General features: G+C 35.7%; 2 protein-coding genes across 2 annotated transcripts in view; both read left to right on the top strand.

Annotated features, from left to right (window-relative positions):
* The first annotated feature begins 1,233 nt into the window (after window positions 1-1,233).
* The window catches only part of LOC125239307 (xaa-Pro aminopeptidase ApepP), a 58,720-nt gene continuing 43,764 nt past the window's right edge, over window positions 1,234-16,189 (top strand). Inside the window, exon 1 of the mRNA XM_048146850.1 lies at window positions 1,234-1,309. The gene's annotated coding sequence lies outside the window, so the exon portion shown is untranslated. The remainder of the gene's footprint in view (window positions 1,310-16,189) is intronic.
* Window positions 1,687-2,340, top strand: LOC125239526 (histone chaperone asf1). Its single transcript, XM_048147141.1, has one exon. It carries the CDS (start codon window positions 1,687-1,689, stop codon window positions 2,338-2,340), a length of 654 nt encoding a protein of 217 aa, XP_048003098.1.

Genomic DNA, 16,189 nt, shown 5'->3' with positions numbered 1-16,189 from the left:
ATACATGTTGTCTGCTCTGCTATCAATAATACAGGTTTTCTCCCTTTTAACTAGATAAGGCTTAGTAAGATGGTCCATATAAATCAATATATTTAAGAAATGTGCAGAGCTAAACGTTTTTTAATTCCATAACCATACATTTTATAGTCTCCTTCTTCTTATTTTAAGAGCTTTGTAGCTCTTGCCAGTGGAGTATGCACCATGTTTCCCTTAGGCTGATAGTCCATTATCATATTTCTACGATAAACATATGATAGTGTACTATCTGCCTTATTCTCTTACATTTTAGTAGTATCATGAACAGATTTTCTCATTTCAATATTATGAACGTGATAGATATATGTTTAAAAACACATTTTATGTCAATCTAATCGTTATTAAAAGATAGAAAGATTTCAAGGTAAATGGGACCCTGCATTAGTGGTCAGTAAAATGTGTCACAAACATTGGTTTATCATACTTAAGACACTTGATACGAGTTCCAAGTAACGTATGAATTAATTATACCTAGCCGGAGACATCAAAACGGTGACTCAATAGCAAAAGTATGCGACAGACATCCTTATAAGAAAGAATTATAGACGTATAAGGCAACACGAAAGTAAGCCAATATTCTAGTTTAAACTCAACTTTGTTCGCAATAAACTGAATCTTGTGCAATGTGCACGCTAAATTAATGATTTAACAACAGCTGTTTGCATAACTATAGCAATTATACACCGGAAAAGTGAAATTAAGTTACGGAAGTTTTACCTTCAAAGTTTTACAATAAAACCGTGCTTCTTGTATGAACACACGTTACATTGTCGACGCCGGATCTCAATATTGCACTTACACCGTAACAATCACATAAATTTTACTAATATTATGTTTGAAATTGCAGTCTTTCTATTTATTGCACTGAAATTTGACAGCAAGCAGTACACAAAGCAGCGACGCCATATTTATTATTAATGACGTTTCCTGCTGTTTATTGCCAGCGAAAAAATATAAATACAGCATGCACTGTCCGTCATGTATCTTGTATCCATCAAATTCACCATCATCAGAAATTTTAATGGAGTTCAAGGTCCCATACTGGTTCAGTTATACTTCCGTGGGTTCAATATATTTAAAGTAATTTTGTTGACGAGCAAATTATAGACAATAGGAGATAAATGGACAATGATAGAAAAATGTGAATAATTTTGATCATAATCTAAAGACTTATTATGCTAGTGGCAACATTGCTATCTTGTTGTTTGTGGTTGAGTTGACATTTAGTGAATGTGATAAGCTGGCTAAAATAATATCAAAAATACAAAAAATCGTAAGTAATGTTACACTAATTGTTAATATTTCATATGTTATGTGATAACCGCCTCCTAATTAAGCTATTTATTATAAATTTCACTACAAAACAAAGGTATGTTTTCTAAGTCGTCATGCCTGTCAAAATTTATATTTTTTATTTTAGTTCCTCATTCCGCCACCAACAGCGCGGTAATCGCGACTTATTTTGGTCACGTGACCTTTCGAACCGCCAAAATAATTGTCATTTTTCACCGTTGCCACAATTTTCCGTTGCTTTGTGAGGTATTTATCGTTAAAAAACTCGTGTGATATAACTAAAGCGCTCAAATTGAGCATTTTGGTACGGTTCGACCTAGAATAACATATAGAAACCTTGTCAGCGAACCGGAAACAATGGCCAAGGTTCACATAACCAATGTCGTTGTTCTCGACAACCCGAGCCCTTTTCTCAACCCATTTCAATTCGAATTGACCTTCGAATGCATAGAAGAACTTAAGGAAGACCTAGAATGGAAGATGATATACGTCGGTTCAGCAGAAACAGAAGAGCACGATCAAGTTTTGGACACGATATACGTGGGGCCGATACCTGAAGGTAGACACATGTTTGTTTTCCAAGCACCGCCGCCGGACGTTACCCGTATACCAGAAAATGACGCTTTAGGCGTCACAGTCGTGCTCCTAACGTGTTCATACAGAGGACAAGAGTTCGTTAGGGTCGGATATTTTATAAATAACGAGTATACAGAAGCGGAGCCTGAGTTACGAGAGAATCCCCCGGCGAAGCCTCAGTTTGACAAAGTAGTGAGGAATATTTTAGCTTCAGAGCCTAGAGTGACGAGGTTTAAGATAAATTGGGCGGAGCCAGACGCGGCGGCAGCTACAGACTCGGGTGACGGTAATATGGAGACAGTTCATGGGCCTAGCAATGATTCTTATGGGGCAACATTCAACGCGGACTCACAGATTAGCGCCCTGGAGTTTGGACAGGGCAGTTTAAGTGGTTACGGTGACAATTCAAATTCAATAGCGCCTATGGAATGCTGAGGTAAGTTAAAAGTATTTGTCTCTTTTAATGTAAGCTAAACAAATAGATGCTGTACTTGAAATAGGACTGTAGAAACGGATTATTTGGCATATAATTACCACATCCTGACATTTTGACATATATTGTGGGTGTTGTGATGTTTTGAATCTTTTACAGCATATGAGTGTGTAGTATAATACAATCCAAAACTAACCAGTAAAAATTATATGTGTAATTGTTAGCACACAATTAAATTTTTAAATTAAATGGAATTGTAAAAGAAGTAAACTGTATTTAATAAACGTCCCCCTGCACCACTTCCTTGATTGCTATAAAGCTGCTTTGTCAGTTCATTCATATAATCCGTTAGATCAATGAAAACAAAACGGAAGTTCGTTTTCCGTTACATTTATGGGACTAGTTTTTTTCATTTATGGGACTAGTTTTCTTCCACAAGCACCTATCACAATGACAATATTGCCAAGACTTGGACAACAAACAAGGGAATTCTTGTGTATGGAAGGTATTATGCCAAGTTGTATAAAATCAACTGTGTCTATCTATAAATTTGTTATTTGGTAAATGGAGAGGTCAATGTACTTTGATCTGGACTTGTTCCAACAAGTTCACACTTACATCATTCTATCTGGTTGAAAGTAAAAATAGGTTTGCATATTAATTTCTGTTTTATGTTGTCATCAGGATTTTAATAACATACTTTTGGTAGTCAACGAAGCCAAAAGTCAATTGGAACCCTAGGCCACTACAACCATGTCAAAATAACAAGCAGTAAGAGATTTCTTATAATCTGATTTATAATGTTACTATGACATAGTTCTACAGTGGCCTAGGGTTTTTGGTTGACTGTACATGGATACTATACTTCTTATTATAAATTTGATTAAAATACTTATAATTTCATGTTTGAATATCTTTTTGAGTGTCTTAACCTTTTCTTAAATCAAATTTTATCCTGAACGATAATTTAATACCCTTGATATGATAAAAAAAACTGCTACAAATAAAAACATCAACATATTCCAATGGGGTGTAATTTCAAAGAAGGTTCTATATAATTAAAACTGTTTTGTAAAATTGATTTGTGTGTGTGTGTGTTTTGTAAAATGTCTGTCTTTTATTATTAAATTAAAACGGGACTTAATCGCGTAAAACTTACGTTTTATATTTAAGTCCCGTTTTAATTTAATAATATGAGTGAAGATCGTGTCTGTCTTTTGCCCAATTTTATTCCTAGTCATCATTAATTTTGTTGTTTTATTTTTCAGAAACCAAATTCTAGTATAATGTATGAAGTGGACAAATCAACGATGAGTTGAAGAAACGACTGATGATTTTGCAACTGTTCTGACATAACTGGCTGTGCCGGGTGACAGATGATGACATTTTCAGCGGTATTGTAACTTAACATGTGTGTAATATTTAGGAAATTGTAAGAAATACCAGAAAATAACTAAGAACATAAAAAAAACCTTCTAATGTAGGGTAAACTGACATCTTCTGGGTGAGCTCACTCCATTGTAGGCCACCTTTGCCTTTGGCTAGTCTGTGGCCAAGAGTAAGCCCATTTATAATCAGAGATCGGATTTTTGTGCGTCATCTCATACTAAAAGTCATTAAAATGACGTAATTAAAGTCACTAAGAATGTCGCAAATCCGTCCGATCTCTGTTTATAATATTAATAATTAAAAAAAAAAAACACTTTTGACAGAACACAAACGAATTGTGGCATGATTGTTCAGTTTGCATTTTGTAAAATTGACACATTTTTAAAGAATTATATTTCATAAATCTGATTGATAAAAAATGTAACCAAGTAAATGTGGCTCTCTCAAGTAGAAGGTACCACAGTGTCTCTTACAATAAGGATCATATTTGGTTGTTATTAGAAATATATTATAGGATGAGTGATAAAAAATAATTTACATCGCCCGATAGGGTGATTTGAATGCTCATTTCAATAAGTTTTGTCAATGATTTCAGGTATAATCACTATTTTTAACACACGAAAGCCGTAATCATTGTAGTTTATGGCTATTTTAGTGATTAATGTACTTAAAATAAAAAAAAATACAAAAATTTTTAAAAATATTAAAAATGTGATATTTTTTTTTAACATTATCCTATTTTGTTCTTTCTACACAATATATATCTAAAAGCAATAAATATCAATAAAAAGCCACATTTATACAGTTTATAAAAATATATAGTTTGTTATATAAATATATTACGAAACGCGAGATAAAAAATAATGAAAGTGACGTGGCAGGGCGATCTTGATGTACGGTACGGGTCAGCTTGTATGATTCGATGAGGTGAGGTAAAGGTACTCAAAGCTCTCAAAAAGTGTAGTTATTTAGAGTACTTCAAATTAAACAACATACTCCTATATAGTCTGAATTGAACTATTTATATTACATGAAATGATCGATTGATATGATAGGTCAGATATATACATCTGATCCTAATACATACATCTTGTGAAATAGTAGTTATCTATATGATTTGGATAATTTATGGATAATTCTTACTTGACATATTTATTATTCCAGATCTGCGTCCTGTACTTTGGTTAACGAGTGCCGAAAATAGTTATTAACCAAAAAAGACCGCCAAATTAACAGCATTTCACCGACAAAAGCTGCCTTGCACCATTTTTGTAAGGGTTATAGGTATATCAAGGTGTCCATGTATGGGGTCAACTAAACCCAATTCAAAATTTGCCATTATTTTCTACTTGTGGCTGGACGAAAGTCTGTAACAATTGGGATTTGGGAGCCTACTTGCCCGCAACGTTGCCTGTTGCTGCAGAAACATGCCTCGAAATTGTCGGATGCAGGTGTAAAAAAAACCGGCCAAGAGCGTGTCGGGCCACGCTCAGTGTAGGGTTCCGTAGTTTTCAGTATTTTTCTCAAAAACTACTGAACCTATCAAGTTCAAAACAATTTTCCTAGAAAGTTTTCATAAAGATCTACTATTGTGATTTTTTTCATATTTTTTGAACATAGGGTTCAAAAGTTAGAGGGGGGGGGACGCACTTTTTTTTCCTTTAGAAGCGATTATTTCCGAAAATATTGATATTATCAAAAAACGATCTTAGTAAACCCTTCTTCATTTTTAAATACCTATCCAACAATATATCACACGTTGGGGTTGGAATGAAAAAAAATATCCGCCCCCACTTTACATGTAGGGTGGGTACCCTAATAAAACATTTTTTTCCATTTTTTATTTTTGCACTTTGTTGGCGTGATTGATATACATATTGGTACCAAATTTCAGCTTTCTAGTGCTTACAGTTACTGATATTATCCGCGGACGGACGGACGGACGGACGGACGGACGGACGGACGGACGGACGGACAGACAGACATGGCGAAACTATAAGGGTTCCTAGTTGACTACGGAACCCTAATAAAAAACAGTGCCGCGTAAGGTGCAACCGTAAAAAAAATACTTTTTAAATTAAATGTTCGGAGCTGATGTGCTTATGCAGTGGATGTTGTGATATATACATAATTAAATTCAGACTATTCATGTTGTTTTATTTGAATAACTCAAAATAGCTACACTTTTTGAGAGCCTTGAGTACTAGCCCCGATACACATGTTTTCGTCTAGTCAGACCATTTTTTGAGGTTCTCCTTTGTACAAAAGCAATGTCTTAGTTCAAAAATCATTAATGTTTAATGCTAATACGAATCTAGTTTATTTTTTATGGCACTATTGCGCAATAACTAACTATCATTGATACTGAAAGGAAGAATATGACGATTTTTATTTTATCTTTTATGGATGGGTAAAACCGATTTAAGGGGTCCCAAAGGAAGTAAAAGTAACTAAATTCTGCTAGTAAACTAAAAAATCTTCAAGCCTATGCATGCAGAACTGCTTTAGGAGAGGAGAACGTGATTAAGACATTTTTTTGCAATATAAGTCACATGCAATTTTATTTTACAATCAAAATAAACTATATTATAGGACTTTTACAATTTTCTGTACTGGGTCGTGATATACCTACATGTGTAAACGTTATTAGAATAAGTATATTTCTGTATTACTAGACGAACTCCACTGCATAGCGGGTAGTACCTTTACCTCACCTCATCGAATAATTCAACGTAAGATGTACATTAAAATTTTCATTTTCATTATTTTTTATCTCGCGTTTCGTAATATATTTATATAACAAACTATATATTTTTATAAACTGTATAAATGTGGCTTTTTATTGATATTTATTGCTTTTAGATATATATTGTGTAGAAAGAACAAAATAGGATAATGTTAAAAAAAAATATCACATTTTTAATATTTTTTAAAAAAATTGTATTTTTTTTATTTTAAGTACATTAATCACTAAAATAGCCATAAACTACAATGATTACGGCTTTCGTGTGTTAAAAATAGTGATTATACCTGAAATCATTGACAAAACTTATTGAAATGAGCATTCAAATCACCCTATCGGGCGATGTAAATTATTTTTTATCACTCGTCCTATAATATATTTCTATAACAAATTATACATTTTCTAAAACTAGATAAATGTAGCTATTAAATAATATTTTTTATTTAGAAAAAACCATTACAGTTTTCATAAAATGTGCAATAATATGTATAAAAAAAAATCTCGTTTTCAGATTTTCCCATTTTATTTTGTATTTTTGTTCTAAAATACATTTTTTTTGTTCCAAAAATGAATTCCTCGTCCTTCATTTATCCGAAAATGATATATCGCATGCCCTATTTTGTATAGTTTTAGAGAAATATGGTTTCAAAGGAAGCGCGGCGGCGCCAGCCTTCCCCCCCTCTTCCCTCCTAAATTAAGGGGGGCTCTCAATGCCTCCCGATCTTTATCTACTCAGGGCCACCCAAGGAACAACCTGTGCTGTATCTTCATACTAAGTATGGTATTTTTTGCTTGAGTATGCTATAAATTATTACTGTTATGTTATAAACGGTCAAGCAAGTCTTGTCACTAAAAAATGGCGTAACATTCAATTATTTTGTCATTGATTTCATGTCAAGGTTTAGGAATTATCTACACTCAGGCGACGCACGTCGTAAGACGCGACGAGTAGTCGCCTCAAGCGCGTCTTACGTCCTTCCCATACAAAATGTACTGAGGGAACGTTTTTTGACACTCGGGCGGCGCGGCGGTGACGTCCGTTCCGCGTTTTTCGACGTGCGTCGCCTGAGTGTGGGTTCCGCTTAGGAAGCCTTGCAGGTTCGACTTGTAGTAGTGACTAGATTTTCTTGGCAATCTATATTATTATTACTATTTAGTGGCAGTGTTCTCAACTAGAATAATGACTTCTGATTTAAATGTTTTTATTATTAAGGTAAACTAACTTATTATTGACACCTAGTTATGGACAGTAACCATCAGTAGTCATAGTGCTCACAAATATCTAAACATGCCTCTGTTGTCAAGGTGATGAGGCATGTTCAGGCCCCGTAACCGAATGGCATTTCTGCGACTCGAAACGCCGCAGAAATGTAGTCGGCTCTGTCGCGCCAATATGCAAGAGCAATAGAGATATTATCGTGAGCGTTTGTGCTTTCGGCTACGCACACAGATATTTTTGCGCGCCCCGGCCGCTCAGATATATAGTGGCGACTGGAGAATGACCTATCATAACTGAATTGTATTAAAGGCGTAAATAAAATGATGTTTTACCTTGTTTTTTGCTATCGGTATTGGCAATAGAATATTCTTCCGATAGATGGCGCTAGGTGCGTCTGTAAGGCGCATATCACACCAGCAACAAAAGTATTTATTGAAGTGAAACTTCTAAGAGAATTCCAAGTGACAGCGCGTAAAACTCAGTCAGTGCTACTGCTACGTCGCAAACTCAGTCGGGAGTGTTCTTAGCCATGTTTCATGAAATTCGGTCTACTATGTCGCAGTCGGGGGTTTTTCCAAAATTTTAATTTTTTTTTCTTCTGGTTCGAATCTCTGCGCTCGAAAAAGCGATCACAATTATGTTACGAAGTTTCACTTCTTCCACACGGAGCGACTCCACGATATTTTTTTTTATATAGGCCATTTTTTTCAAAGTTGTCCACCCCACTTTTTCTTTTTGATTTGGAAATTTTTATGTGGTTTCCACTCAAAATCGCGAGCTCTTTCAATCCTAATAGGAGAAAGAGGTGTCCTAAGGTTTCTTTGCCATTCCGTTACTATTTTTTCATATATTTTGTATGGCGGTAACGGAATGAGAAGTTTGAAAAATGTATGCAAATCTTGGGGCTTTTTTTTTCTCCTATCAGGATCGATAGAGCTCGTATGAGTCTCGTAAAAAAATACCCAAGTTACAAAAAAAGTGGTTGAACAACTTTGAAATAAAAATGGCCTAATATACTACATTAGTAACAAAATAAACTGTAGCTTGATTAACTCCTTCTCAACTAGAAAGTTATACTCATTTTTTTAAATTATAATTGAGTAATATCTATTGCCAATATCTTTAATTTGTGTTTATGTTCGTTTAAAATTATAAGTGTAATAACAAAGTGAAGTGAATCTTTCTGTCATTTGGTTTCTTTTTGTATCATGTCTCTTGTAATAAAATCTAAGTTTATACAAACATGGAATACAGGGGCCCGTTTCTCGAAAGGTACAAGCCTTGTATTACAAGTGTGTTTCCATGACAACCCATACGATTTGACAGTTCGCGCACTTGTAATACAAGGCTTGTACCTTTCGAGAAACGGGCCCCTGGTCGCAAGGCCCTTGTGAACGCTCGGTCGGCGGGGCGGGGGCGGGGTGGCCCTCGTGCTCGCTTTGCAGCGTCGATTCAGGACACTTGTACGAGCTTCAATAGTTTGACAAGCACGCCGCGCGCTCCGCCTCGCTCCACGCCCAATATGAGCGTTCACTCAGGCCTTAAAGGACTTGTCAGCTCAAAAGTTGCTTATTGTCCCAGATTTGTAAGAACCTCCTTTTGACACATCATGACAGCGTCCACAAAACGTAAACTCGCGCAACCTAATGAATTTTTAAATAAAATCCTGTAATAGTATCAAAAAAAATCGAGTACTTAAAGACATATTTCGCTTACTTTAAACATAATCTAACACATATTACATTTTTGCGGATCTTCGTTAGTGAGTATTTTAGGATATTAATTTATCACCCAGGGTTTACTTATTATGCCATTTATCATTCATTTTTATTTTGAAACTAGTGCTGTGGCAGTCTGTCATTTCGATTCAAATGACATTTCAGTAAATTGATGGAAATCGTATATTTGTTTAAGCACCTCCTTGTACATAGGGCCTAATCGATTCAACCAATTCGAAATTAATCGTTAGATTTGGCAAACGTTGCGTCTTAGCCACGTCGCAACATACTTCAAAACAAATGTGTCAAAAATGTGTGCTTACAAATCTGGGACAATAGTATGTATTTTCCATCATGATCAAGAATGTCCCAACCTCGTATTTATTTTTATTGAATTTTTTGTATTTCCCGTTTGTGTAAAATTAGTTTAAAACCAATTAAAAATTATGATTTATCGACAATACTCTCAAAAAAACGTTTTTATTTTATGAAGAAGCATTTTATCATAAACTAAAAAGGTGGGCTTTTTTTGTAAATTTGTCGATTTTTATTATTGACGCCATATTTTATCGCCTCGAATTGATGAGATTAAATGAAACTCAAGTGACATGACAGTTGTTTTTTACACACGTTCACTGCCCCACAGCACGCGATTACGCTCGAATACTTCCACCGGCGGCTTGTCCGCTCGTAGGTTAAGCTAGGAACATACTACGCGGACGTCCGTCGTCGGGCGACCGCGGACGCGGATCTGGACAATGAATATACCCTATACTATAGACCGATAGTTTGCACTTAACCGTGCAAACTATCGGTCGACGGTCGTGGACGTGGCCTTGAGCGCATGGACGTCCGATCGAAATCGGTCGCTGGATGTTGGAAGACCGTGCACACTGATCGGTCGCGGTCGCTCGACGGCGGACGTCCGCGTAGTATGTTCCTAGCTTTATACTGGACATGGACAGTGAAGGTGTCAAAAAAATTGTATTAAATCTACCGAAAAACAGTACTTTTGATCCAACTATAAAATGAGCAGTAGCTTTTTTATAGCTGGGGCTCATTTCTCAAAACTGAAAGTTACAAGCGGAAGTATTAAAGGACAAAACACGTGTTTCCGAGCTAGTGAGGGGAAAAAATATTGTTGGTCATTGTTCTCGTGAAAATGCCCTTATACGACTAAAAAGAAGGTTAAAGACAGGTCGTTGAGTGAGAGATCCGCTTAGTTTTTGAACTCTGTTGGTTACCCGACAAATGTAGATAACTAACATATTTTTAAATTAAAGGAAAAATTCACACCTCCGGCAGGACTCGAACCTGCGACCTCTGGCTTTGCCGGAGCCAGCCTCGCTCCCAACTGCGCAGTCGGGACAGTTCGAGTCCTGCCGGAGGTGTGAATTTTTCCATTTTTCCTTTAAATTTAAAAAATATGTAATATCGCTCGCAGACGTTTCTGCATGATAAAATACAAATGTAGATAACTAACCTAAAAAAAAACAGTATAGAACCAAAAATTACACTATTGAGTACCTAACATATTTAAAACTTGTAGTAAAAGCTAAGATTGGCCAAAGGTCCTCTTCATTTCGGCAGTGACTGAACACATTGTGCTGTGATTTGATTGTAACTAATACCGAGAACAGTCTGCTAAAGCATGAATTTATGAACTAAAGTGTATTTATAATTAAAACTGATTTAAGCAAGATACCTACTGTGTTTTATTTTTCAACTGAATATACTTTTGACAGGGTGCTGATTATCACAAATACAGCCTTTTATCGGCACCTTCCTTTCAACAGTCATCTACTGCTCTCCGAGACGTTTCTAAAAATCCCTTACTCGATGGGGATACGACGTTTCATAACAGAGTTCCTATGACCACCTGCTCCATCATCAGATCAGCTCCATGATACCATAATATTGCATTGGCACGTGATTTATATGTGTGCAAAATTTCAGCTCAATCGCGGAAACCGGGAAGTGGGTCTAATTTAAATAGCTTCTACGTTTTGACCCAAACCACAGTATAATAAGTACTATCGTACAGTATGGCCACTCCCTCTCCCCGCTGAAAGTGTCGCCCACCCCCTCTCGGTTACCTCACAGTTACCGCCTGTCAAAAACGCAAACAGTAGAACTCGCATGCGAGTTTTTTTACATTGCGGTATTTGATGGCTGTGCAAAATTGTATGTAAACTCAACAGCCCGCGATACGTAACTAAAATCGCATGCGAGTTCGCAGTAAATACGCTATGATGCAGAGACATTACACACAGATGTTCTGAAATAGTCTCGAAATAGTACATTACGATACAAGTGCGTAAAAAAGTAAATTCGAAACGAGTGGCGATAAATTAAAACACGACCGAAGGGAGTGTTTCAAATTATGACACTCTTATTTATCCGTATTGACCTTAAATAGTTGCATGATATAAATAAATAAGTACTTTATTTATTTTAATTTGACATCCCTATAGAGAACCGGATCCGATCCGGACGAATAACAGCAAAAATCCGACGAGATTGAAAAATGATCCGGTTCACAACCAAGATTCAGTACAAAAAGCAAATCCTTCAAATAATCCCAGAGGAATGATAAGGATGATCAGACTACTTTTGTTAGTTTGTTGTTTGTTCTCATTTACTTAAGATTACCTGAAATAACTATAGTTAGATAAGTTTTTACTTAAGTCATTAATGTTATTCCCTAAGCCCTAGCTTTTTCCTTTTCTTTATGTGTATAGTTATATACCTATATTATGCTGTATGTCACATAATGTTTACTATTCTGTTACTTGCCAAACAATAACATAATTGTTTAAATATAACATTAGTTAATGCGTATAATTTTAGACGTAAACTCAATGTATCAATGTGTCTCGGTGAGAACTGATGTGGAGGTAAATGCATGTTTACCATATAATTTAGTTTTTATACAAAAGTATGTACATTTAACTCTGTTTGTTCTCCTAATAAATAAAATAAATAAATCCTTATGTGACAGTGACACGGATTCCTCTAGTCTAGCCATTGCTCAACGCGCGAGTCACTAGGTCTTATGAGTTCTATAAACTCAAATCGAAATTAGACTTGAATTAAGAGCAGTTAAGGATTGAATCCCGACGACTATTGTTGACATACTTGCCAATACGTGACGGATACTTTATCCACATAGATAAGTGATATATTTGTCACTTATCCACGTGGATAAGACATCTGTCACTCTTAGTGCGTTTTCACATTATCCGATCTGATATCGGATGCAGGACCGATATCCCATACATTACAGGCGCCATCTTGGATTTTTAACCCCCGACGCAAAAACGAAGGGGTGTTATAAGTTAGACGTGTGAGACGTGTCTGTCTGTGGCATCGTAGTTCCCGAACGGATGAACCGATTTAGATTTAGTTTTTTTTTGTCTGAAAGCTGAGTTAGTCGGGAGTGTTCTTAGCCATGTTTCATGAAAATCGATCTACTGTGTCGCGGTCGGGGTTTTTTTTTTCAAATTTTAATTTTGTGGTTAGTTTAGTTTCCATTGAAATCCTACTGACATCCGATATCGGATCGGATAATGTGAAAACGGACTTATACTGACGTACTTGTCAGAAGTGACGTATGCTTTAATCCAGGTAGATAAATGATAAAATTGCAATCATAATAGGCCCACTGATATAATCACTTGTGAAATTGGTTATATGAATATTTGATAAGCTTTCAATTGAATGATGTCGTAGTGATTACATTCTCTTTGACAGATGTAGTGTGTAGGTTTCCATCGTATTTTGTCGGAAACGTTCGTATTTGTCGTGTAATTTTGGTCAACGAGTACTTCTTGTACTGAGACTCAAATAGCATGATTAGTTCGTGAGTTACAGTGAATAACATATCGCACTACCACTACATCTTATGCACCTCGGCCTTTGGAAAGAGACAACTAACGTCACATAAGCAAGAAAGAGACAACGCTCTACAAAGAAGAAAAACCTATTTATTATTCTTTATGACCGTTTACTGTACTTGTGTGTAGGCAGATTAGATGCTATTAAACCGTGTGCGCTTGCAAAGAGGATGTTAAAATGTGTGATTTTACTTGTGATGTAAGTTTAGAATTATTACGTAATAGATCATATTTATTATTTAAAATTGGCGGTAAACGAGACGATTTATTTAAATTTATATTCTATTGTCTTATGTATGAACTAAGACATATGTAACTCCGTATAGACAGATAAAGTCTATGAAAAAAACGTACCTCAAAACCATACAGAAAATGGTACGGTGACCTAGATGGCGATACACCTTTGGGGGACGCTCGGCTAGATGGCGCTATTTTTTTAATATTTGACATTTTAACACATATCAAGCTAAGAATATGGACCAAATTGTCAAAACTGAGGTTCACAAGTTTTAAGCTTGTGTCGAGAGATGGCAGTATGCACTGTGATTACACATTTTACTTTGGCAGTAACTCTCTATTATTTATCGTATAGCTTACAGATTGTTCTCTACTTAAATTTTTAAAATACTAGATTTAAGATATTCAACGGCATTTGTCGAAAGTGTCTTGAGATCAGCCATTTTTCACTCTCTATAACGCCGTGTCTTGCATGGGCGACGGTCGCGCGATCGTCGTCGCCGTCGCGTCTCATCGCATCGTCTACTTCCATATCGATAAGGTTTGATTTCGTATGCGTCGCATCGCCGTCGCGCGACCATCGCGCGACCGTCGCCCACGCAAGGCAAGCCACGGCGTAATACTCGATCCTCTTTGGTATGAATTAACGTTTAGACATAAGTAGGTACAGCTACGATGAAATACACGGTCTAATAAATAGGACCGTTCAAACTTTGCATAGTGACTTTTGAGGTTATAATGAACAACTTTTATTATGCGAAAAAATTATAAAAGTTGTTCATTAAGAATGACCTCAAAGTGTGGTCACCCTACATGATACATTTGTATGAGAAAAGTTATGTCTGAATATCTTTAAAACCAGACAACGAATATAAAATATTAGATGGTGGATATTTAGTAAAAATTTTTACTAAATGTTCAAGTACTTTCGAGTGTCTGTGGTGCTACAAATCTTAAGAAATTACATTTTTAACTTTCTCAAAACGTGTGGACTGAGTGAGCACTTACAAAAATTTATTATAAAAAAACCTGACACGTTAGTGGTTCGTTTTGTATTTTACAAATTCCCATTTCACTTTTACTAAACTATACACATATAATAGCGGTCTAAATCTTATGTTTTTCATCAAAATTCGGCTTTTCAAAAGTGTGAGAATTGAGTGAGCATAAGAAACTATTTGTAAAAAATTAAATACGTCACTAGGTGATCTAAAATTTATAGAGGTAAGTTGGCATATTTTTTACTAAATGTTAGTATATAAATATTATATGTTAAATGAATACATTCACTGCTTTCGTTGGTAGTTTGTGAGAACTGAGTGAGCACATGTTAATGACTGTATCTTTTGATTTATCTTTTTACAAATTCAGAGATTCGTTTTACAATTGTTTTAGAACTTTTACTAAATGATCAGCATATTTTTTTTATTTTCTGAAGGTGCTCACTGCTCACTCAATCCACACGCACACTCAAAGGTCACTATATGCAAAGTTTGAACGAGATTAGAGATGGGCCGAATATTCGGTAAATATTCGGTATTCGGCAAATTTTTCAATGTTCGTATTCGGCCGAATAATTCGGTTGCATTGCCGAATATTTACCGAATAAACAAAGTATCTAACTAATGAACATCTTACGTATTCAATTGGATAATAAGCTCCTATTTTAGTAGCTTTCTAAGGAACTACTAGAAAGAGATAATTGCCTATGTGTCAAAATATAAATACAAAGTTGAAAAAACCGTAGTTTAAGAGTTGAGAAGAGTTCAGAGTTGTTTTAACTAAGTTTTAATTAAATCCACAAAATCGTAAGAACATATATAGTTCTAGTAACATACGAGTATATAAGTAACCATTATCAAACATTTAATACTCGTACTCATTAACATCCGCTTCTTAAATATGGCGTAACCGAATTTCGCCCGAATGTTTGGTTCGGTAAGAGCTAAACCGAATATTCGTATTCGGCAAAGTCCATATATTCGGTCCATCTCTAGACTCCTTTTTATTTCACCCTATCGGAGCACGTCCTTATTGTCAAGACGTGAGAGTGCTTGTTCCGATATTTGTGAGATCTGTGGCAGCTCCGATATGTTTGATGGCGATTGTACCCACATGTAGATGTTATGTAACTTATGTATAATATTCTGTATGAATTGTAAATATTTATGTATGTTCGCTCCTTCGATGTTTTTGAAAATAAAATTTCGAAGGCATATACTTAGCACAGAGGAATAAGTAAAGGCAGAGTTGTAACTTCATACATCAGTAAATGCAAGTTATTTGTAGTGACATCTAGCGTCATTCACGCGTCACCTAGCGTAAATTATCAGTACCACTACTCGACACGAGCACATTACGATACAAGTGCGAAAAATAGGAAGTTCGAAATGAGTGGCGATAAATTAAAACACGACCGAAGGGAGTGTTTCAAATCGACACGAGCTTCCTTTTCGAATGTGTATCGTACGACGTTTTGCAGTACAAATGGCCCTCCGAAGTTTCAACCTGGCATATAATGAACCACTTCTCGCACTAGTGCGTAAAAAAACACCATCTGTACTGAAAATAGGTTTGCCTATAATATTGTCTTCGGTTACCGCGATAGTTACTCATGAAATAAAACTATGGCAACGGATAATGAATTTA

The sequence above is a fragment of the Leguminivora glycinivorella genome, chromosome 25 (genome assembly GCF_023078275.1).
Source record: "Leguminivora glycinivorella isolate SPB_JAAS2020 chromosome 25, LegGlyc_1.1, whole genome shotgun sequence".
In the NCBI taxonomy this organism is placed as follows: Eukaryota; Metazoa; Arthropoda; class Insecta; order Lepidoptera; family Tortricidae; genus Leguminivora; species Leguminivora glycinivorella.
This window is presented reverse-complemented; position numbering and strand designations above follow the sequence as displayed.